At 43.4% G+C, this 25,216-nt stretch overlaps 1 protein-coding gene across 20 annotated transcripts in view; it reads left to right on the top strand.

The window, feature by feature from the left end:
- MEGF11 (multiple EGF like domains 11) overlaps positions 1-25,216 on the top strand; it is a 271,786-nt gene that overhangs the window by 188,515 nt on the left and 58,055 nt on the right. For all 20 annotated transcript variants that reach the window (XM_053988365.1, XM_053988361.1, XM_053988362.1 and 17 more), the window contains 2 exons: positions 1,399-1,611; positions 9,085-9,259. In XM_053988365.1, the coding sequence (XP_053844340.1) occupies positions 1,399-1,611; positions 9,085-9,259 (388 nt within the window). The remainder of the gene's footprint in view (positions 1-1,398; positions 1,612-9,084; positions 9,260-25,216) is intronic.

The following is a 25,216-nucleotide window of genomic DNA, read 5'->3' as shown; positions in this document are numbered from 1 at the left end:
CTCAGATTTGCAACCAGCAACTGCGTCGGTGCCTGCTGGAATTAAATCACCATCCAGGCCCTTGCTGTGTTCATTTATTTTTAGTAAAACGTGATAATCTGAAGCTGCAAAAGTAATGCCCTTCTTATATACAGCCTGTGTTCATTGCAGTTTTGCCTGGCTTGCATCACACATTAATCTTTTATTACTGATCGTTATATTAACTCTCACCTGCCAGCTGTGAAATGACCTGCAGAAAGACATTTAACAATTGCCTCCATCCACTGAGTTTACAGTATACACTTTAATCAATGCTCAGGCTTAAATTAATGCTGATAGGCAATTTCCAATGCCTGGCATCCATGTGATAAGGGAATTGGGCTTTTCTGGGCTTCTTTTTCTGTTTTTATTAACTGAAAAGGCCTATCTGTATTTCACGGTGGATCATGTAAACTGTGGTACTGACTCATTGCAGAATTCTGAAACCACTGAATTATGTCAAGCACACAATCAGTTGCTTTCTTCAGGACCTTAGCTGAGCTTTTCCAAGTAGGAAATAATCTGAACTCTTAAATTGGTTGTGTAGGACAACGAAACAGACTTTTTGGCAGATCTCAGAACATATCCAAGTAGGGTGATATTTTTAACAGTGCATGGAAGGTGCAATTTAAAACAATCTGTGTAAAGTGTTTGCAGGTTCCAATTGCATGTGCATCAAATATTAGAATGTTGGCAATTTTTAAGAAGATTCTCCACTAAGGAGCATGAAAGTGATTTTTATTGAGATTTTATACTACTGAGCTACCCTGGAGTAGGAGAAGAAAAGCAAATTTAAGCTTCTAGTTACTCAGAACACACACAAAACACAAAGGGGTTTCTTTTCTCCTAGTTGGTATAAAACTGATGCAATGTCAACAAAGAGGGCAAGTAAAACTAAAACGTTGCTAGAGAACATTTTGCTCAATATTGCTAAATACGCTTTCCCTTTTAACCCTCCTCATCACTGACAGGGCCATGTGCTTTCAAGGGAGGTGCACAGTCCTCCTGTGATAAAGTCAAGCAGGTGAGGGGTTTTAGAGTAAAATATTTTATTGCCTATCAGTTTCTTACGACTGATGAACACAGCTGTCAAGGTTCAGGAAAGAAGAATGGATTTTGTGAATGAAGGTAATATGAACTAATGCAAATTTAGCAGGATATAATTGGGCATGGATGAATGCAGTTTCTCTCAGCAGCAATTTGCATGCCCAAGATATCCCATCACTCCGGTGATACCATCAGTTCAGTGTGTTACATCAATAAATGAGCAATAATTGCTCTGGTTGGTATTTAATTCATGAACAAAGAGGTTCCTGTGGAAAAGCAATGTCCTGCTGAGATTGTGGTAGTAACTGGGTCCCATGTCCCATGCCATGGCAGGTGCCAGGAGGAGTGTCCCATCGGCACCTACGGCTTCCAGTGCGCGCAGACCTGCGCCTGCCAGAACGGGGCCAAGTGCTACCACGTCAACGGGGCCTGCATCTGTGACCCTGGCTTCAAAGGCATCCACTGCCAGGAAAGAATGTGTCCTGAAGGCTTCTATGGCCTCAAATGCAACAAGAGATGCCCTTGCAATATTACCAACACCCTCAGGTATGTACATCATGTAATATCCTAGTGCAGGGACTGGTCCAATAAAAGCATTGGGAAAAAATTCGGTCAAGTACACCTACTGTCCTTTTCTCTGTAGTTTTAAGTGCAAACACAGAGATTTTCTCTGGTTTGCAAAAATTTGACTTAAATGACCTCAGGTTTGGAAGCATAAGCCTCAGTCCAGCCAGATACAAAGCATGTGTCTGTTAACAGTTCTGGTAACACCTGAAACAGCCTGACATACAGCTTTATCCTGTAAACCCTCTAGGCAGAGGAACCACCAGGTGATGCTCATATGTGTGGATATTAACCCCCTGAAGTTTAAAAAATAGATATATATTTACTCAAATCCAACACTTGCCCTCTTTTTTATGACATGGGTTTGCTTGCTAGATCTATAGACAGCAAGGGGACTTTCAACATGAAACCTAATTTGCTTCAGCTGATGTCTCATGGCAAATTACCTTGTTGGAAACACTTGAGGCAGATGTATAAATAGACTGAAATCAATATCCCTGAGTCAGTCTGTGGAACTATAACATGGTTGACATTGTCAAAATAGACTCCTCATGTGAGCCCATTTTTGCTCTTCATTCTCTTTCTGTATGAGGAAAATATTCAGGAAAATAAATATCAGGGAATTATACTTACAATGGAATGAGCCTCACTTAAAAGGTCAGAGTTTGATGTTTTATTCCCTTTTTGCTTTTTTAAAGATCTGATTCTTGAGGTTCTCTTTACTATGAGACAGAGCCATAAACAGACTTGAGCACTTTGAATTTACTTTTCCATTGCAGGCTTGAATAAGTTTTGCAAACCTTGAAAAGAAGGAAGAATTTAAGACTCTTTCCTATTATCCCCTTTGCTACCTTAAGTAGCTCCTTGCCTTGTTTACTGACTGCTGGAATTACTGTTTGGAGAATCCTCACTCCCTGTCTTGCAGTAAAGGGAGCCTGGACAGCCAGACCTCCTGGCCTGAGCTGTCTGATGCTCTGGAGCCACATTTCCTCACCTGGACAGTGCTGAGCCCCTCAGCTCCACTGGATTCCCTCCTTTTCCTGCCCATTGCTGTTCAGCAGGCAGAGCCAATTTATGGTTGTGTAGGCTTCAGGAGGAGGTGGAGATAATTAGATAATTGATGCCCAGGCAAAAATGCCCTTGACAGACATTCTTCAATTTGGAATCAGACAAGTGGGGACCTGACTGTCCTGCTGATGCTGACAAACCCACCTTGCCATCTTGCTGCTGCTAAAATAAAACTACACTTAATTATGTATGCAAGAAATGGCACCTCGTTTGTGTGCACACAGACACGCACACAAACACTTCAGGCAAATCTCTCTGTGCACTTAAGATAGACCCTATTTGTCTCTGTCCTGGAAATAAACAGGTGATTTTCCTTGTGAATTCAGCTGTGAGTGGTGAGGCTTTGCTTAACTGAAAGTCAGAGCTCACAATGGATTATTTAAAGCTTGTAATTGTGGTGATACAACTCCTGTGCAGCAAGAGAGCTCCAGCACAATTGGGTTTGACAGCCAGGATCCAAAGGGTTTGAGGCTCCCAGGGAGCTCTGTACAAGAGTCTTCCTTCGCTTCTGATTATGTTGTGTATCATGAAATCACTGCAAAAATACCATCCCTGAGGCATGAGCTGCACATTACACACTAAAGGTTAGTGCTGTGTTGGGGGATGCCTCAGGAATTACTGCAGAGTGAGCCGAGGGATGAATTCCTACGTGTCACATCACTGCAGCACCTGTGGTAAATCCAAGCTGAATTGCTCCTCAGTGTAAACTGTTTTCAGGTCTACAGGAGGGTGAGAATCTTCTTGTGGGCAGCAGCTGACACTTGTGTCTTCACCCCTCCTGAGCCTGCAGAAACCTGTTTGTTTCCATAAAGGTAGAAATAGAGTGGAAGGACTGCAGGCCACAGGCAAGGCTGAGCTTGGCTGCAGTTTCTCAGCTACATGCTCAATTCATTAAGAGACTTTTAGGTGAGGTAAGACTGTGGGTTGGAGGGTGAAAGAATTCACCCTGTGTTATTCAGAACTACCTGGGAGGTACTCTGTGAGTTTGCCAGAGGATCTTTCCTGAAAGAACACACTTGCACCTTCCAGCTGTGAGAAAAGAAGAGGTCTCAGAGAGGTTTGAGAGAGCTGAGAAAGGGGGAGGATTGAATCCTCTCCCAGCTCTTTTCTGGGCATGTGGTCATTCCTACACACTCTCCTGTGCCTGCTTGCTGTCTGATGGGAACATTTTATTCCTTCCCTCCCAACTCTGCTCTGTCAGCGTCCCTTGCAGCATCCTCTGCTGAGATGGAATCTCTGGTTCCTTAATAAATGAGTCTGGTCTCTCTGTTGATAAAATCTCCCTTTTCCCTAAATCTTATCACTGCTGTTATGGAACAAAGAGATACCAGCAAGCTGTAGGTCAGTAAATGTTCTTTCATTCATCCACGGGATTTCAGCTCTCCACTTTTCCACCAGCTCTGCAGAGTGCTGTCAATTGCTGAGCCAAGGAGCATCAGAGCTGGTGGAAAATGACCTTTTCCAAAGGCAGTCCATATTCTGAACAAATCTTTGTGCTGATTGTTTAACCAGTCCCATACAGTGCACTTCTCTGCCCACCCACCTCTTCCCATTCCTCCCTGAGTGTTTGTACTGAAACTGGGCTCTTCCAAAGTGATTCATTTACCCACAGCCATCTATTTTCCCTTGGCTTCTTGCTGTCATCCCCAAGTGTGGAGGGTAATTATTAAACACTTGTAAAAGGTGAAGGAAACTCCTGTCCCTGGATTTGTCTCATTTGATCTGGTTATTGGAGAGTTGACTGGAATGGAAAGTTCTGAGGGCTTTGAGGAGTAGCTGAGGAGGAACAGTAGGAAATACACAATCAGCTTTTCCATTTTCATAGATCTATCTATTTTAATGTCTGAAGAGATCAGAGTGATCATCTAGTCTAACCTCCAGCATGGTAATGGCTGAAGGACACCATCCAATAATTTCTGCATCAAAGCACACTGAAAGGCACTTTGTACAGGACTTTGAACAGCCCCACAATTAGCTGATTTAGAACGTGGTGGTGACTTGGACTGTCCTTCCACAGGAAAGGATACACCTGTAAAAAACTCCCCTCTGCAAAAAGTCCCTGTTGAGACAGCCTACAATAGCTGGAAGGGAATAATCCTGTTCTTCTGTCAGGCAGGGAGGGAAATGAACAGCTGGAGTAGCCCTGGGCACCCACCCTTCCTGAGCACTGGTGTGGAGCCAGCCTGGGGAGCCATGTGCCCTTGGTAATGTCTTTCCCAGGTCAGAGATGTGAGAAGGAAGGAAGCCACTGGGACAAAGGCAAATGGAATGGGCAGATCTCCAGAGGCTCCAGTTCTGCCCCAACACTGGCAAGATGTGCAGGGCCAAACCCCATGGAGCTTCCACGGAGTTCTGCCCTGATCTGAGTCAATAATGTGCTGGACAAGGCTGAAGGAGCAGCCCTGCAGTCTCACTGTGGCCACTGCTTTAAAGCAAGAGGCATTTTAGTGAGGGAGACTGGATGTAGTGTGGACACCATAAAACAGAAAATACTGTAAAATGAGGATTAGGCTGCTGATAACAAAAATGAGAGGACTGGTGCTGCTGTATAAAGAGAAAGTCAGAAAATTCACTGGGAAGGTGTTGCTTTGGCTGAAAGATGTGTGGAGAACAAATTCAGAATTTGGAACAGACTGTGCTGTCTAAAACACTTCTAATTTGCCTTGAGAAATTTACCTGCTTTCCTCAGACTTCCTCAAAATTAGATGCTTAAAAATTTAAAGGTCAAAAATGCCCTTATGCTTTTCAGTTCAGCTAATAAAAATTTTTAAAATAAATCATTTATTGCTGTAAATGTGGCTCAAAAGCCAGGGATTGCACAGTAACTTTCAAAGTGCAGCAGGAGCCCTGGAACCCTTTCCTTGTCAGCCCTGATGTGTGTGTGGACAGCTCTGATCCACCTCTGCTTGGCCTGGAGCCACAGGAACACTTGGCTGCCTGTGTTCACTCCTGGTTTCTGCTCTGCTTCTTCCTGCAATGCAGGAGTGTTGAAGAAATAAAAGTCGTTAAGATTCAACGCAAACTACAAAGGATAACACTGCCAAACTCTTTGAAGAGTGTGAGGTTTCCTCGCTGCTCCCAGCAAGGCTTGGAAAACAGATGTTGGTGGGTTTGCCTTTGGGATCCTTTTGGAACCCTCCCATTCTCTCACCCATCCTTCAGCGATCCTTCTGCAGAGGAATTCTGTTCATTAATTTCAGTTTATTGGGCGCTGGAGAAATGCCTCACATGCACTGTGACCCCTGCTGGCAAAATCTTCCATGGCTACATGGCCTGAGAAGGTGCACTCAAAACAGGAGGGGAGGAATTATACAGATATTAAAAAAAAATTCTAGCTGTATTTCCATCTCCTATTCAAGCTTTGTTCTGCCTCAAACATTTCAGCTTCAGTCCAAAATAGAATTTAATTCACTGGGCAGTCTGGATACGTGGATGTTCGGATGGGTGATAGATGAATTTCCTGGCTCTGTTCTATATCTAGGTACATAATTTGACCAGAATGTGGTTGTACAAAATGCCAGCAGGAGAGAAGCCTCCCTAACAAACATACACATACACTATTTCTACATCATGAGCTGCAATATATTTAGTATGTAACTCTGCTTACTTTAATTAGTGGAATAGTTCATACAAACCAGAGAGAAAAAAGAATTAATAGAAAAAATTTTGCACTATTTAGTGATATCAACTGCAGATCTTGAAAGGGTTTCCAAAGGGAGAATGGCATCATTTTAGAAAGGGGGAAAATGAAGGCAGAAGAGTCAGTTAGGTGGCCAAGATTCCCTGGCAGGATTGGGAAGAGAACAGCTGCCTTGTGCATTTTGGGAAAGCATCTAAATCTCAGTCCTCCTGAAGTTAACGCTGCATCAGGCACCTGCATTGTCAAACAAGTGCTTTGGAGTTAGGAGAAAAACAAAACCCCAATCTGCTCAGGCTGATAACAAAATTATCCTTCATTCAATGGGAAGATTATGTGGATGGAGGGACCCAAACATCTGCATTGGATTTTCTGGCTCACAGTCCCCTAAAATGTGGGCAAAGCTTTCATGGGTCAGAATATGCCCTCAGACTTCTACTGGCCTTTGTTTTGGAGTGCAAGTTCCCTGTCTCCAGTAGATTCTTCTGGAAAGCCTGTTTGGTTTTGATTCTTGTTTTAGTGCACATCAGAATGAGTTTTTTAATGCATAGCTTGTATCCCATGCAGAAAAGCTGTCCCTGCTGATGAGGGAGCCAACCTCGGAGTTCAAATTCTGAGTGAGTGTAGCATTTTCTGCTGAATTGTCAGAGTCTGATTCAAACTGCCCTGGTCATATATTACCTTTGAAATATTTAATTTACCCACCAGATGCAATTCTCATGGAAGCACACGATACATGTAGTAGTAGTGGAAAGAGAGCAACACAAAATTCATTTTAAAATCCTTCTTTAATGTTGAGCTTTCTGCTCCTATTAGGTAATGATTAATAGACACAGGAGGGAAACATGAGCTTTTGTTATTTTTATCTGAATGTTAAGAGGTGCTTTGTGAAAACCATCATTTCAGGGACTGCTTTGTCATGGATGGTAGTTTGCTATGCTGATGAATTGTTTTAATTAGTCAACAAAACACTATTTATGATGAAACATTTGACACTTTAAAAATTTGATCCTTTTTAGTTGCAACACTATATGACCAACCTCTCCTAACAGAAATTGCCTGAAACATAGCTGGAAATTACATTTTATGAGGTTACCTTGAAAATTAACATATACAATATTAATTTTATAGGTGTAAAGAAACCCATTCAGTCATGTCTACAGTCTTAAACTGTAACAAACCCCATGGAGCTTCCATGGAGTTCTGCCTTGATCTGAGTCAATAATGTGCAGGACAAGGCTGAAGGAGGAGCCCTGCAGCCTCACTGTGGCCACTGCTTCAAAGCAAGAGGCATTTAGTGAGGGAGAGTGGATGTAGTGTAAAGAAAAAGAAATTGTTTCTGGGATGCAAAAAACTCAGGCACAGAGAGAGATCCTACCTTGCAGAAGTCTATTCTTCTTGTTCTGAGAGTAAAGAAAACAGGATTTCTGGCAATATTATTTCTCGTGTCTCTCACTGAGGATTGCACAGTGCCATTACTGTGCAGTGCTGAGGTGCAGAGGCCACAGAGCGTGTTGAGCTCTCAGGTGAAGCCTCACACTCCCAGCTGGCCTCAGACAACATCCCACAGAATCCTCCATCCCTTCAAACCAGGAGTTAACCCATCTCCAGCCTTCCCTCTCCTCCTCTCCTAGCCCCAGCCTGCTGCTGTGGGAAGGTGGTGCCCTGAGGAAACCTCAAGGAGGAAAAGTGCCAGTAAAGATAAACAGTTTCATACAGGAGGAGCAGAGGGGTGAGTGTTCCCCCTAGGGATGCAGAGGGACCAGGCATTGTCTGCTCTTTTGGGCTCGATTCTCCTTTCTCCTTTTCTTTCCATGTGCTCTCACAACGGTGTGGAATTGACTGAATAGAAATGAAAGCCAGAGGATTCATGTTGTTCATTATGCAGCAAAAAGGAGCTTGACTCATTTCCCTGTACAGCTGTGACTTAGTCCCAGGGCTCCTGTTAACTCCTGTCCCAAGTAAATCCCAAGGCTTCAGGTGCTGATCAGTTCTGGTCACTGTGGCTGAATATTTCTTGCAAAACTTTTCTTCCAAGGAGAGTTTTCCCCTTCCAAAGCACTTTCCTTCCTACCTGTGCCTGCTGGAAAGTTCTGCTGAGGTGGCACTCACTTTTAAAACACAAATGACAGTGGGATGAGATGGGATGGGATGGGATGGGATGGGATGGGATGGGATGGGATGGGATGGGATGGGATGGGATGGGATGGGATAAATAGCATAGCATAGCATAGCATAGAATAGAAAAAGAATAGAGTAGAGTAGAATAGAATAGAATAGAATAGAATAGAATAGAATAGAATAGAATAGAATAGAATAGAAATGCTGTGCTCTTGAACTCAGGTTTATCTTCCCAGCTCTCTTGATTCCTCCACCCACTGGAACTTCTATCCCTGAACATCTTTAGCTGGCTGCATTACAGCCAAATAGTGCAGCATGTATCTGTCTACAGCTTGTAAGGATTAATGGTGTGGGTGATGCCAGTAATCCAAGTCACACTGATTTGAGAATGGAAGAGCATAAACTTCAAGGTGTACACTAACCAGTGCTGTGGCAGTTCCTGATGTTTGGAAATGCGGGGCTATTTAGCACCAGATTCTCTACTCATGTCCCAAATTATACAGCTGCTCATATCCACCAAAACCTAACGAGTTTCCAGGCTTGTCCTGCTCTGAGTGTGACACGTGAAATGTTCTGGGCTGTGTTTTTCCTTCCTGCCCACATCTCATTAACATCTGTCTCTTCATTAGTTGTCATCCTCTGTCTGGGGAGTGCAGCTGCAAGGCTGGCTGGGCTGGGCTCTACTGCAACGAGACGTGTCCCGTGGGCTACTACGGCGAGGGCTGCCAGGTGCCCTGTCCCTGCCACAACGGGGCCGACTGTGACAGCATCACTGGCAGCTGCATCTGCGCCCCAGGCTTCATGGTGAGTGGGGCTGGGCGTGGGGAGGGCTTTCATAAAGTGGCTGCAAAAATAAAAGAGGGGTTTCATCTGATTTGAAATTATATTTGCACAGAAGCAGCCAAATGTGGGTCATTTTGCCCATTCTGTGCCAAGTCCACATTGCTGTCCTTTGAGCAGTGTCAGTCTGTAGCTGTTGGTTGTTTAGTTAACATCTCTATTCTAACTTTATTGCTGTTATAAAGATATCGTTTCCCATAGTATATTCCAAGTCAAGACATAACAAAAAAGGTGTCAGATTATTGTCTGCCTGGAAGAGCAAGAAAGAATTCTCATGGCCATTCAGCATGTTCCTTGTCAATCACACTGTGATTTTAATAGATGAAGATATTTTAAAATGTTACAAATGATAGAGCAATTTATGTCTTTTCTGAGCCTGTGTGGCAGGTGTCTTTTACCAAGCATCAGAAAGAGCTGCAGACATTCTGAGGTAAACAAGCATTGCATTTTATAGTTGAGATGTAAAATGGCTGAAGAAACAAGCCAAGATGAAAACATCATAACTTCAGAGTTAACAATTGCAGCAGAAAGTATTGGGACATGGATCCAGGTGTCCAGTCCTGCTAAGGCTGGGCAAAATGGAATTCTTGCCAGTAAGTTCCCTGGTTATCTGTATATGAAGCTCCTCCCCCTCAGAAGCACACTGTGGAGTAGAAGTGCAGTAGTGTTTAAGAAACAATACTTCCTAAAGGAAAAAAAATACTTTAAAGAGAGAATTCCACCAAACTTCACAAAAAGTTGTCTCTCTCTGTCCTTCATTTTACATTATCTGTCCCCACAGGCCTATCTATGTTTTCTATACTATTATAACAATTATGAATTATAATTACTAAGTTCACTAGAAATCAAGGCACAGGCTGCACAGCTGGGACAGATCTGTAGTGGGGATGTCCTGTATGAGATTAGTGGGATGCCAAAGACATTTCTGCCTCCCTTCCTTCTAATTCCACACCTGAGCTTGTGACCCTCAACTGGCATATGCAGAGCTGTGCAATTGGAGCTATGGCTTAAAGACACTTTTGTTCTCTGCCTCATGTCAGCAGCTGAACCTGAAAGTTGGAGCTTCCACTGATTTCCAGGGGTTGTCTCAATGCCAGATTTATTTAGGTGTGAGGGGCTGGACTCAAAAGCATCTGTGCAAGATAATGGTACTTAGAGAGGGGAATGGAGAGGGGGAAGGAAAAGGTCTTTGAGGTTTGATTCCCAACTCCACAATCAGAAAACAAGAATTTATCTTCTCTATACAGTAGTTGATACACAAGTCAAGGAAGGATGAAGGCAGCAGCATGTTAGCAACAACTACAAAATAAAAAAGATGCCAAGATCCTCCTTCTTATTAGGAATGCTGTCCAAATTTGCAGCACAAAAGCATTTAGGGACCCTTTACTGTACACATTTTAAAAAAGCATACCTTGTCCAATATACATTGCCCCAAGGCAGCATTAGTGGAGGCAGAAAGCCTGGGAAGTTCCTATTGCATTGCTTCAAAATAATATTTAATCTCATAATAAAGAGCTTTCTTGCATTGACATTTAAACAGCTTGGTTATTGAGGATAGCTCTATAATCACTGAAGCATATTTAGGCATTAGTATCATTGCTCTCACATAATATACTATAATCTCTGGCAATTAGTCCATGAGGGGAAGTAAAGCCTTGAAATTGCTAATTTATTGCCTCTGAAGCATATTTGTCATTCGTGTGCATGCCAGATGAGCTGCAATGGTTCTTTCAAGTGCTGCAGAACACAGGCTGTGCAGAAAAGTTGCTGGGAACCTTCCCCTCCCACCCGGGGCGTTATCCTGCCAGGATGCTCCGGGCAGGGAGGAGGGAGCTAGAAAAGGTTGTGGGGCCAGAACCAGACTGGAAGTGCCCTATCCCAATGACACACTCCAAGCCAGGCTTTCCCTTCAGATATCCCTGCCTGGCTCTTGCTGAGGCAGCAGGGGAGCTTTGCCTGGGGTCGAGCTTTGCCCTTGAATGGGGCGAGCGCCGGTTCCGAGCTCAGGATGTGTCCTCTGGCAGAGCTGGCAGAGCAGTGCTGTTAATGCAGAGCTGGGCACAGCTAATTATTCACAAAAGCCAGAAATGAATCCCTCTTGCTTTTTCGAGTATGAGGCTTGGCTGAGGCAGCCACACAGGCAGGAATTTTGCCATATAATTGGAAAGAATAAAACCAGGAGCAACATCTTATATTTTACAGCAATGTTTGATCTACTTGTGACCCTAGAGCAGAGCAGTCTGAGGGGCTTCTCAGGAAGGGGAAAAGGAAGAAAAAATGGTGGGAGAGGGGTTATAGCTGCTGAATTTATCTGCAAAGGCAGAGGGGTTGGACCCACAGGACTTTGGGATTACTGGCTGCCTGGAATATGTAGTGCCCAAGGAAGGACAGTGTTTTCCTGACAAAGCACTCCTCCTGCCCACTCCTCCAGCACAGATGGTGGGTTTTTAACTCACCCTGCCTGTGTCAGGGCAGCTGGGCTGGGTTTCAGGATGAATCATCTGCTCTCGCAGCCAAAACAGGGACATTTTGTTGGGATGCAGAACAAGCCATTAAAAACACAAAGCATCTGGTCACCTTTATTAAATGTATTAAGTGAAAAGGCAGCCATCCCATAGGCTGCCATGTTCGTGAGGAGAGCACTTAATTGTTGGAGATTTAAGCAGATTCAAGTTGTAAAATAAAAATTTATATGGTAGCTTAAAGAAAATACATTATTTATTAGCTGTGGCATTTCCAAAAATTAAAATGCCCAAGCTAAATAGTGGTGAGCTTGCAGTTTAGGATAGAATTTCAAAACATCTTCTGCCTTATTTTTTCTGTGAATGTTTTGGGTCAGACTCAAGAGCCAGATTTGCATATGTCTGGCTCAAAACCCAAATGACAAAGTTGTAAAACTGTTATTGGGTATCAGGGTATTTGTGTGAGGTGTTGCTCTGATCCCCCCACAGCATGGGGGGATGGCTCTGTTTTACCTCTGTGGGTTCTGAACCACCTTGCAGAACTGAGTATGGATTTGGCTGAGGGATCCACGACCCAAACCAGGCAGTTCTTGGAGGCAGCACACAGGGCAATGGAAACAGGATAATGGTAAAGGAGACACAACAAAATCCTCCCCAAAATCACAGACCTACTCCCCATTGCTCCACAGGCCTGTTGGGAATGCTTTGCTTCCTGCATCCCACTTGTAAAGGAGGATAAAGGCTGTATCAGTTTAACTCGGATGGTTGCAGGGAATCCTCATTACAAGCACACCAAGAGGGCACTTCCCTCCAACTGGGACTTTTAACATATTTGAGGGTTTCCTCTTAGCACTGAAGTGATGAATTGCCAGAACGCTCTTCTGAAGAATGGTTTTCTAAAGCTGTTCTGCTGCCATCTCGCTTGTGACCAGAAGGAACCTGGCAAACACACACAGGGAGTGCACAGATCAGCCCTAAAAAGCACCAAGGAGAGTCTTGAATGGTAGAAATTGGATCCTCGCTCCCATGTGGAAATGGCTGCAGCTTGCAATAAATTATCTGGATGTAATTATGGGGATGGTGAGAGGGGTTATACTAACTTGTACCTCCCCCTCCTTCCAAATTCTGCTCCAACATGTTCTCCTATAAGTCCAGTGAACTCAGGTGTGCAGGAGGGACATAAAAGAAAGCGGGACTTGCCATGTCCTCTCTCTCTTTTGTTTTTGGTTCATTGAATTTTATTTCTGTAATTCAATAAACATGGTGGAGAAGGCCAGAGGATATGAATTAAATATGACAGGAGACCACAGGAATCCTGACCTTGTGTCTCACAAGGAAATCTTGAAACCAACTCCCTGCACATACCCATCAGCATTTTAGCTGCTGAAATCATTATAAATGCTATTTAGATACAAGTAACCTCACCTTCTCCCTTGCACAGCTAATTGCAGCTTCCCTGAAAGCAGTGGCCACCTAGAGACCTCATCCCGTGCTACGCCTTTGTTTCTTTATGGATGCTTTGTTTTCTTCTTTTGAAAAATGAGTTTAACTTCAAATGCTTCCATTCTGTGTGTTGTGGCAAGGAGAGTTGTAGTTAAAACATTTCTCAGCCTAAGACACTCCAAGAAAACTTTTAACACTTCTCTGTGGAATGTGTGGTCAGCTTTTACTTCAGCAGGCACTTAGGTCTATATTTCACATCCAGATGACAGAACTTATATTACTTTAAAGAGTTCATCTATTTATGCTGCTATTTTTTGAAGACCTGTCTGCTTTTATTGAACCCTGCATGCTGGCAAGTAGAGCAAGCACTTCATCACCAAAATGAAAGAATCCATTTTGACATTTCTCTATTTCTTCACTATATTGGTAGATCCCACACAAGCCAATCACATGCTGCAAAGTGTGGAAACTACAGCAGTGGTGATCTCTTACTAGAAGAGCTTTCAGCTTTTGGAATTGGATTCTCTAAAGCTTTCCAAGATTTATCCCAGTACTGTGCATCTGTAGCTATTTGCATCTTCTGTTGGCATTGTATCAAAATTGCATTTTAAAAGCACAATTAATGCCTTTCAAATATATCCTTATAGAGGTGCTTATGTGTATGGATCTCTGGCTGGGCTCAGTGGGAATCCAGGCACTTAAGTACTGAAACACAGGCTTCATTTGGGTCTGTAAGTCCATAATTTTGTCTGGCATGCCTGAATTTCTCACCATAATGCTTTCTCTACCACAGGGGTACAAACTGTTCCCAGGGTTTACATCAGAGTAAAACTTTACAACCTACCTGCACACTGAGTAAAAGTCAGCCCTTGTAGCACACAATGAACAGTTGCTCAAGCACTTAGGAAAAATAAGTATAAATTATAGTGCTGTAAAGCTATTCAAATGCAAAGCAAATGCACACCAAATTTTGTAATGGATAATCTCTTGGTCAGTACAAACACCCACACACAGACTCAGACCAGTCTTAGCCTGCTCTGTGCCTACTCACTGAGTAAAATGACCCATTTACTGTTCCATAGAATGAGAAGGGCCATGATTATGGTCCTTTAGAGGTCATAAACACTTAGAGGTCCAGTCTGTTGAATATTCCAGCCCTAACAGGCTTCCTTCTGGCACATACCATATGTCTTGTTCCCTGAAAAAAGCATAGAGGAGAGAAAAAATATCTTCATTTTTATATTAAGAAAGTGGAAGCCTGTTCTCCTGTCCTACACCTTTAAAATTCTCTCTGTTGTCTGACAAGAAAAAACAGAGTAAATAGAAAGGAGCACCTTATCTTATCTGCAATTGAATTTTCCCTGAAGGACCCAAGTCCCAGGTAGGTCTGGAGAAATTGGAAGCATCATTGCCTGTAGGTGTTTTCTAAACACACAAGGTACAAATTTATTAGAGTATTCCCTCTCTTCTACATACTAACTTTCATCTTTATTCTAAATATATCATTCTTCACCACTTCACAAGGAAGCAGGGGAAAAAATGGATGAGACTTCTTTGTGTTATAAGCCCGTGGTTCGGTAGTAAAATTATTTTATAAATTTCACAAAATTCTTAATATAAAAAATGAACGTAAGGCTGGAGATAGAGGATCTGGTTTGGGGGCTTTCACTCATTTAAATGATCCATTTCTCTTTGAGATAATTCCAAAAGTACTTCAGTGGAAGCTCATCTCAAAGCAACAGGGCACCTCATCAAAAGGTTTAAAAAGAAAAGACGAGGGGAAAAAATCTTCAATAGAGCCTGTGTCCTTTTATCCTTGATTTACCGAGCATATCAGTTACCCCCCTTTGTTAAGAGCTCTTTTCATTTCTAGGTATAAAATAAATTCAACCATTTTATCAAGATGTTCTTGTTACCAGCCACCAGTATAAATTTTACTTGCTGTAGGTGGGGGAGAGGTTTCCTGGCACAGCAGTTGTCCAATTAACTGGAGTATCACAAGCAACAGGAATGGTTTGCAGGGTCTGGTTTCATGAATTACCCGGGAGCAGGGGGAAGATGCATTTTCTCCTCACTGGTTTCCCATTTGTGTCCATGACCCAATGTCTCAAACCCACAGAGAAGGGCGAGGAGCAGAGGCAGAGGTGACGAGGAGAGGCACCCTCACTGTGCAGGTGGGTCTGAGCATGGCCTGTAGCTGGCAGGGCATGAATTATTAATTGAAAATAAAAGTAAAACAAGTTGTCTTAGAAGTTGGGGAGCTACAAGAGCCTTGCTTGCCACTGATTTCTATCCTCAGTCCTCTGGCCTCTCCTGCCCCGCTGCAGTAATGCTGTCAGGTCTCTTTTGATGCTTTACCTGGCCAAGAACACTCAGGTGAGCTCAGGGACCTCAGACTCACTTAATCCCTTGACTGCATAACCAGGTTCAAAGTACCATAGATCACATTCCCTAAAAAAGAAAAGGGCTTTGCCTGAGCAAAAGTTGAATATGAAGTCAAGACATAGAAGAAACTGATTCCAATTCTCCCAGCCTTTGAACTCTTTCATGGTTATTGTTTTTTCCCTTTGTTTCACCTCAGTTATCCAAAAGTTCTTAGCAGAGTTAATTTTAAGAAGTTTGGGAATATCCCGCTGTAGCTCTGACTAATTCCTCAGCTACCCCTGAAGTAAAGAGACATAGACAGGGGAAAGAAAGACCAAGCCAGCCAGGAGGACTGTCCTGGTGATCCCAGAAACAGCTCAAAAGGGGAAAGCCCTGCTCTGATACAGGGAGCCGTGAGATGCAGCTGAAGAGTCACCAAAGAGACCTGGCAGATTCAGAGTGCTCTGAGCAGGTTTGAGAGGCTCTTTTTGTCAAAGCCAGCAAGAAGGAAATGCAGTCTCTTTGATAACAGATATCAGTGTCAGTTTTAGGTCTGGAGGTGATGTGAAAGGCAGAAACATAGGAAATTCAACTAAAGTAACCTTAAAAAATGGAAGATGTAGCTGTGCTGTGGGAAACCATGATGAAAGTAAAAAAATTATATTCAAAAAGTGAATAAAGATAGAAATCAGTCAGCCAGAGCAACACAACCAGGCCCATTACACTAACTTGGTTTTGGTCTCTGAGGAATGGACTCCCCTTTGAATTTGCATTTTCTTGGTATCTTCTAGATAGAGGTAAGTCTGAAAGCTCAGCTGATTGTTTTTTGAAACTTACAAATTACTTCACAAGTGGATGTGGAACAAGAAATGGAGGCAACAAAAGCAGGCAACAAAACCTCTCTGTTCCATACAGCCCAAGAGTGAGCTGGGAAAATGTTTTTCGAAGGAAGGAACTGACACTTTCCCATTGGGCAGAAGTTTTCCTGTCATCTGGGCTGCAAGTTGGAAGGTCTGAGTTTACAAACAGAGATCAAAACATCTCACACACAATGTTTTGGTACATTTTCCACATAAATAGAGCTGATCAAAGATCATTTGCACTTACCAATATTTTTGCACCTTCACAGAGCAGATGAAAACTGCCTCTGAATCACATCTTGATGTCCCTTTTCACTGATCGCATCTGAATTTTCTTACCCACTTCTCAGTGCTTACAAAAGAACATTTGTGTGCATGCAATGGCTGTGCTTTGATTTTTTTGTAGTCCATTTGGGCTAATAACAGACTATAAATTTTTTCATCCCAAAACTACTCGGAGTGATCAGTACAGACTGAGAATGATCTTCCCATGGCTGTGCAGTGCCCTGCATGGAATGACTTGGTCTCAGTCCAGCTCCCTGTGGATCAGTGTGTACATCACAATCCCCATTTCTATCACCAGCTACTAGCAAATTTGCTGGCACATTGAGCCTTTTTACCATTTTCCCTTCACAAACCATTGCTTCAGGTCAAGCCTGGTGACGTGGCTGTGTGATCCATCTCAAGGTCCCTGTAGGGCTTTTTCTGGGGACAAAGAGCACAGGTACAGAGAGCTTTTGGAGCAGCACCCCTCGTGAGCACTGTGAGCCACCCAGCTTGTCCTGCACCTTTCCCAAATGGCAGGTGAAGCTGGAAAATCAGTCCAGCTATGGGGTGACACTGCCACACGTCATTCAGGGAACAATGGACTTCACCTCAGTGCAAGGGAGCTGGATGTGGGCTAAGCCAGGATTTCAATAACTACTCACAAATGTATTCTCCTGGCTCTGCTGAATTACAGGAGGAGATAATCTCCATTCCAGTGCCAACAGGGAAGATCATTATGGGGAGGCCTGGTGTATTCCAGGTTCCAGACCCCTATTGATTTTGATATCAGTGTTTTATATCAGTTTTATAGAGGTTTTCATGTCAGTGCTGTCAGTCAGGCCTGGTGCTCTTCTCCCCCCGAGCTCCTCTGGACCAATTAGGGATTTCTGCAGGAGCCGCGGCGCTCCGGAGCCTGCAGTGCCCCTTGTTCCCCCAGAGCCTGCAGTGCCCCCCCAAAGCCTGCAGTGCCTCCCCAAAGCTTGCAGTGCCCCCCCAAAGCCTGCAGTGCCCCTTGTTCCCCCAGAGCCTGCAGTGCCCCCCCAAGTGCCCCCCCAAAGCCTGCAGTGCTGTCCCAGAGCCTGCAGTGCCCCCCCAAAGCCTGCAGTGCCCCTTGTTCCCCCAGAGCCTGCAGTGCCCCCCCAAAGCCTGCAGTGCCCCTGTGCTCTCCCAGAGCCTGCAGTGCCCCCGCAAAGCCTGCAGTGCTGTCCCAGAGCCTGCAGTGCCCCTGTGCCCCCCCAGAGCCTGCAGTGCCCCTGTGCCCCCCCAGAGCCTGCAGTGCCCCTGTGCCCCCCCAGAGCCTGCAGTGCTGTCCCAGAGCCTGCAGTGCCCCTTGTTCCCCCAGAGCCAGCAGTGCCCCCCCAGAGCCTGCAGTGCCCCTGTCAGCACCCGGCTGCAGGGGCAGGAACAAAGGCTCTGCTCCCGCCTCAGGGCTCTGGGTGGATGCTTTAGAGCAGGTGAACTGTTGTACCGCAGTGTTTAACAAGGTCACTGAATGCACAGGACACAGTGGCTCCCGCTCAGCTGTGCAAACTGCAGCCCATTCTTTGAATTCAGTGGAACTTTTCAGAACCTTTTATGAGCTATTCCATTTCATTTTTCTCTGCTCACTCTCTTGTCAATGCACAAGCTCCAGAAATTGTCCGTGACAGCTCAAATTCTACTTTGCCAGCCCAAGTTTACCTGAACACAACTGCTGCCTTCAGTGGGATTGTCCCAGGTACACAAGAGGGGGGTTTGCCTCAGTGTCTGCCTCTACTAATGAGAACGTACTCACTCACACACAGAGTTTATAATTTGATAAGAACTCTGAGCAAGTCCCAGGTCTTCTCTTTCTTCTTGTATTTACTTTTACTGGGCTCTGCTGCAGTTTTATTTACCCGAATAACTCCAAAGTTTTCCTAAGTGGGTCCAAAGGAACCAACTTGGTGCAGAAAGCCTGAAAGCCTCTGCCTTTGTTGCTAGTTGACATATTTCATGTATTTTATCCTTAATTGGCAATGTGGCTGTGTCAAATTGCACTTCTCTTTCTGTAGCCTCATTCAGAGCCAGTGGAGCTCAATATTCTGCTCAGACTGAGTTATTTGATATGAATTTTGCAGAGGGATGAACTGCTTGCCAATAGCAGTGTCTCCTTTCATCTATTAGGCTTCCAAATGTATATATCTTTATCCACACTATCTATGGTTCTGTGCATGTAAGTGTTGGTAGCTGACTCTCCTGGTAGCTCAAATTGCAAACTGACTTTGTTAAAACTTCCTAAGGACAGGGTTTAAGTCGTAGGTTAGTTTTGCATTTTATTTGCTGTGCAACTGTATTGTCTTTCACAATCAAACATGTAGAAATGAAAAATCCTGATTTTGTTTTCTTATGCCAAAGAGCAAGTTCAATTTTACCTGATCTCAAACTCTTTTGCTATAGGGTTTTGATTTAGGAATATCTGTGAGAGTTTGAAGGGGATCTCTCTTATCTGCCTGTGTGTGGTAACCTGGTTATTTACCAGCTTTTCAGAATTACATCACAAAAACCATTAGCTTAGACTTGACAACTTTTCTTTTTTTAGATGACCTTTTCTTTTTTTAGATTTTTAGATGATGGTTTTTTTTTGCTTTTATCCTCTCACCTGTGGATCCTGCAGCTCAGCACCAAGGTCCACCACAGCTGTTTGCAGCACCAGCCCTGTTCCTTTGTGTTTTCCATCCACATTGCTACTTCCATGGCTCCAGTGCTCATAGCAAGGGGCCAGTGGAGAATTCCTGCTGTTTCCAGCACTTTTAGCTCCTCCTGGACCCAGTCCTTTGGGGTGTGGACACGAGGTCAGGTATGCACTGATGGATTGGTTTGAAGCCATGCTTGGACATTGTCCTTAGTTGGACAATACAGCTGTGGAGGAAGTCTAAAAGAAAGTTTGCAAATAATGTGAAAATACTGGGATTGTCAAGGCAGTAGCAAATTTGGGGAAAGATTCCTGAATGACTGGCTATATTGAAATTCAGTATTTAACAATGTAGACTAATAGATGATAGGAAAATAATGTTAAGTAAATACACAAAAAATGAGTTCTAATTTAATTCCTGCTATTCAGGGAAAGAGATCAGGCAATCACTGTGGGTGGTTTTCTGAAAAACTCAACCCCTCAATGAGCTTCAAAAACTCAAACGAATCCAGAGCGCCTGACAGAATAGTTAGAATGGTCGGGATGAGAATAAAACAGGATGGAAAAGCCATTTTTTTGGTATTGTGTAAATCCATAATATATCCAAGTCTCAAATTACTGCACACAGCTTGGCTGATTCCTGCTTAGAAAGGGTAGAATGGAAATGGTGACAAAGATCATCTTTTATATGGAACGATTTCTATAGAGAGTCACTCGATAAGTGGGAAGTCGGCTCCAAAAACAGATGGCTGAGGAGGGACACGATAGGGATCTGTGGAACTGGGGATGGTGCACAGAACATGAACAAGGAATGGTTATTTACTATTTCTAATAACCCAGGAACAAGGGCCAACCAATTAAATGATTGCACAGCAGGTTAAAAACAAAGAGAGTGCTTTTCACAGAATGCGTAATTAAGTTGTGAAATGGCTCCCATAAAATGGGAATAACAGTGGGATGATTCTCCTTAGAGAAGGGGTCACTGAGGGTAGGGATGTGAGAGGTCTCTCACTCCATGGGGAAAGGGGAAGAAGGAATGCATTCTTGCTACTTATCACAGTATAAGAAGTTTCCCAATTAAAAATCAGGCAGTGGGTTTGAAGCAAGCAGATAAAGATGTTTCTTCTCATTTGTATTTATAATTAAACTGTGGATCTTCTTGCCAGAAAACATCATAGGGGCTGAAAGTATAAATGATGCCTTCTATTTCCTGTTTTAGCTGATGTCCTTTTTGCAGAACTGTTCAGACTTGACAGCCAGAACCCACATTTATTATTGCAAAAAAGTCAGGAGGCCACAGCTGTTTTACAAGGAGGATCTTGGACTGTGACACTCAGGCTGTGTGGATAGACCAAAAACCATCTCAAATGTCCAGGCAAAGGTATTTCCATTAAATAGCTGGGGCAGAATTGACAGGCAGCTCTGGGTTCCCATTTTGAAGGTCACTGCCTGGCTGTGAAATGCTAATCTTTATTTCCAGAAGGCTCCTGTTAGCCACTGATCTGCTCTGCCCAAATCTGGGGGAGGAAATGATGGAACTGCACACAGTGTATCAAAATCTTTACTTTACCACAGTGGTAACCCTGATTTTGATGCCTTCATTTTAAAAAGGCCCAAAAAACCAGATTTTTTTAATCTTTACCAGTATATTCAAGGACTGTGGCTTGGTATTTTGACATTTAGCCACCTTCCATCCCCAGTTTGGATATGAGTGGTTTGTTGGGCACATCATGAGATGTGCCAGAGATGTACTTATCAGGGATGCAAATAATTCCCACTAACTTGAAATAATGCACAGGATGATTGGGCCATTTTACCTTTGAGGATATTTAATTGTGATCTGGCCATGTGTTTTGGAGCATTGTAAAACAGCAGCTGATCAAAGCTGGTTATAGTGAGAGCAATGATCCCCACACATGTTTGACTCTTCACAGCTTCCCCAGAGTAAGTTTAAAATATTCTGAGTTTGGTCCCTGCCTCACCTGTATAAATCTGCAGTGGCCTTATTCCAGGTTTAAATTCCAGGTTTAAATTGCTTTAACTAGAGAGGACCTGGTTTCCCAGCTGGCCCCACACTGGACACAAGAAATCCCTCTGGTATAGACATGATTTACCTGCCTTGATAATCTACCTGGTTTACCCAGTCTAAATCCAATTCCCTGAGTTTGGAGAGGTCCTTCCTGGATAAATGTGTTTTGTGATATTCTATTAGGTGAAAAGTGCTGACTGCATAAAAAAATATTCTTGTTCAGAGGTTGATGATCATCTTTTGTACTCTCCACACTACTTTCCTTCTGAATACATTTAATTATATGATGCTGTATTCATTGCCTTGCTGACACTAAAGGGCTCTGCAGTTAAGCCTAAATACTAAACCAGGCAGATATTCAAGTGTTGTAAAGTCAGGCTAGATTTTTTTTTGCCAGCAAGTGCTGCCCTGATTTACGGGAAGAGGGAGGGAGGGTGGGATTTCTTGCCCGCTTTCTTTATTGAATTCTCTTTCCTTTTTTTAATAACCGTGTTTAGGTAACTGGTACTGTAGGAATGGATTTTTTTAATTGCAGATAACTGACTGGTATTGGGCATAGTTTTAGTGCAAACTAGAAAACTGTTCCCTGGTGGTGAGGGGGATTATAATGCCTGCTGACAGAAATCCAGCTCAGGTTTGCTGGCTTTTAGTATGCAAAATCCAATTTTTTAAATGAAGGTTTTATTTGTGTTTGTTTTCACTGGATTTCATGGAGGGGAAAAATCCCTCCCAAAGCCAGGATTTGCTGCTTTTATTCATCAGTTTTACTGTGCCAGGGCATTGTTCCTTTTGGCTGTATGGAGCACGTTGGAGCCAAGCTGCTGGAGGGCAGGAGAGCGGTGAGATTCTGTGCACCCTCCACTGGAAAAGATGAATTTCCAGTGGAGACCCAGTGTGAGAGGACCCTGAGCCAACAGGCAGTGCCTGACTCCTGAGATGCACAAATCCTTCCATCTTCCACAAAAGAAACCCTCACAGCTGGGATTTGCTGGGCTGGAAACCATGAGCCCTGTGCAGTTAATTCCAGTTCTCCACATGCACAGTGTCCAGACCGAGGGGCTGCACAAGTTCTCCCATCTTGATAGGTTCAAATTATTCCCCAGGCAGCCAGATCCTATCCAAAGGCTCTCCTAAGCTGTGACAAATGATTCCCAAGGTGCCTGGGCAATGGGTTGGGAAAGGTCCCTTCTGGGAGGATGGATGGATAATTGTTGCTCTGAAACCCATTGTAGCCCAGGCACCATAGGGTGAGGTACTCTTTTTTTTTTTTTTTTTTTTTTTTTTTTTTTTTTTTTTTTTTTTTTTTTTTAATAAAAGTAACCCAAATATACTGTTAATGCATCTCAGATCAATTTTGAGGCTGTGAAGTGGGAAACTACCAGGCAGGGAGTGAGAGGTTCTGGGGACCAAGAGGCCAGAAATGAGAACAAATGGTCCTGGTTCTTCTGTGGCCTTAATGAGAGAGTAATGTGAGTTCTGCCAGTAACAGGCCACAGCAAATATATCCGGGTTTATAAAAAAGGAATACAGGAAATTTAACCAGATTTTTTAGAGTTTGGAAAATAACAACTCCAGTTACTTTGTGGTAACTTTTACTCCCCTCTCACCCAGAGCTCAGAGCTTTGCTAGAAAAGACTCTGATCAGTAAAGTAAAATTAAGTTGTATCTAATAAAATACTGTAGGTTCTTAAAATTGACATTATTTATAATACTTTGCTTACCCTCTCTTTATAACAAATGAAGTTTCCATTTTGTTTGTGTGCATGTTCTGCTGAATACTTCTAATCCATCATCAAATTTAAGAATTAATATCAGGCTGAGTAATCCTGGACTTGGCATTTACTGTGAAATTTACTGTATGAATTAGCATATTAGCACAAATTCAGAGGTGAAATAAAATGCTGACATCCATTTGTAAAGGTTTGTAAATCCCTGTAAAGTTATAGGAAGCAAAGGGGAGGTTCTGCTCATTCCCGAAGGGATCCGTGCTTGGCATCTCCATGTTTTACTCAGAGAATGCAGTGTCACCGGGGTGCAGGCTGGGGAAAGCTTTGCAGATGGTTCTTGGAGGGGTTGATGATTTCATGAAAGACTCTGGCATTCAGGCTGCCAATGGTTCTGTCTTTGGATGAGTCATGAGCTGTAAAGTCATTTTTTTAAGGGTAAGAAAACTCTTTCCCATCCTTTCTGCCTTTCCCATGAAAAGGGCACAGGGAAATGGAGACTGAATAAGATCACTGGTGGTTTCATTTTGTCCTTTTAGATGTGTATCAAACCCCAGCACAGCTCCATCACATCGTGTGACAAGGTGGGTAAAGGAACTTTTGTCAGTGCTCAGTCACAGCAATCACCTGCACACGGAACACTTGGCACAGGAGCCTTCCCCAAGGTTTTACTGCATTTTATCATTAGCACCAATAATAGCTTCTGCAGGGAGTAATTAGTAACACCCAGAGGGGAAAGGAATTCTGCCAGAGGACATCATTATGTCTGGAAAGCTAAAGACGCTGTGTAGTAAGGTCATGAATAAATTGTTTGAGTCCAGGGTGGAGGACAAGCCCGGTGCAAGTACAAAGTTTCCCCCTGCTGCTGATGTGCTGATGAAGAGCACAGTAATTTCCAATGAACACCATTAAGGAAATTAGTTTGTTCTGACAGTTTGTGTTGCTGGATACCATATGTTTACCTTGAGGGAATGTTTGTGGAGAACCACTTTGGGTTAATTGTAAATGTCACAATTAAATAAGTAAATATACAGGAGTGTTATCTGTGATCTGCATCAGTGCGCAGACACCACGTCCCAGCACGCTGGTGTCCCACGTGCTGTGTGTACACAGAAATATACATTTGTAGGTGCTAAATCCATACTGATCAGCTTATCTGGCCACACAGGCCTCAGGTACAAACAGCAGCAGCACTTTGCCTCCCTGGTCTGCAGATCAGCACACACAGCAGCCTCTGCACTGTGCCCTTCTTCCCACTCAGTGCTCTGGGCACCGAGCGTGGAGCATCCCTGGGCTGGTGCCAGGGGCTGCACCTCTGATTCACCTGCCCAGCCTGGCGAGGAGGGGGCGAGGGAGGGATCAGATCAGGTGTTAGAAGTCTCTGATTAGCTGGAGTCCCACTGCAGATTACCAAAGTTCCAATCTTTTGCCTTTCAGTGCTGTCAGTTGCCCCCAGTAACCTGTGGGAGTTGAGGAATTTCAGCTCCTTGCAGATTAAAGCTCCAGAGCAAAGCTGTCACCCAGGTCTTTGTCATGCAAACTTGAGGCCAGGTTCAATAACACCTTGTTCCTCTTCTGCATTGCGGAAGCCTTGAAAAATTGATTTTCTGTTTTGCCACCGAGTTCAGTGGAACCAGACTTCAGCCCTCCGAGGGAATTGTATTCCTGTAGATTGTAGATACTTCTGAAATCCTTAATTTCACATCCTTAAACAGCAAACTTTGTGACAGACCAGGTGTGGGTGCAAACTTGGTGGATGTTGCTGACCATTGCTGGGTTATTAACTCTCTTTATGGTCTGGGATACCCTTTTTTTTTTTTTTTTCCTTTCAAAATACATTTCACAGACTTGAAGTCCTAATCCCAAATGCACAGGAATAAATACAAATTTGTGTACTGATAACCAGAAAAGGATTTTAAGGGAGTTGATCACTGCTTATAGCAGGAATGCATTTTTAAAAGAAACAAGAAATGTAACCTGTTAGGGTAACATTAATCCAGGGAAAACACTTTCTGAAGCAGCCAGAACTTGTTAACACAGCCAACACCTAAGGCAGCATTGTGTCTTTAAGCTCTACTAATATTGAACAATAATAATTTTGGTGGAGGAAAATCTTCCC

This window comes from Vidua macroura, chromosome 12 (assembly GCF_024509145.1).
Source record: "Vidua macroura isolate BioBank_ID:100142 chromosome 12, ASM2450914v1, whole genome shotgun sequence".
Classification (NCBI taxonomy): Eukaryota; Metazoa; Chordata; class Aves; order Passeriformes; family Viduidae; genus Vidua; species Vidua macroura.
Note: the sequence above shows the minus strand (reverse complement) of the source record. Positions and strands in the feature narration are given on the sequence as shown.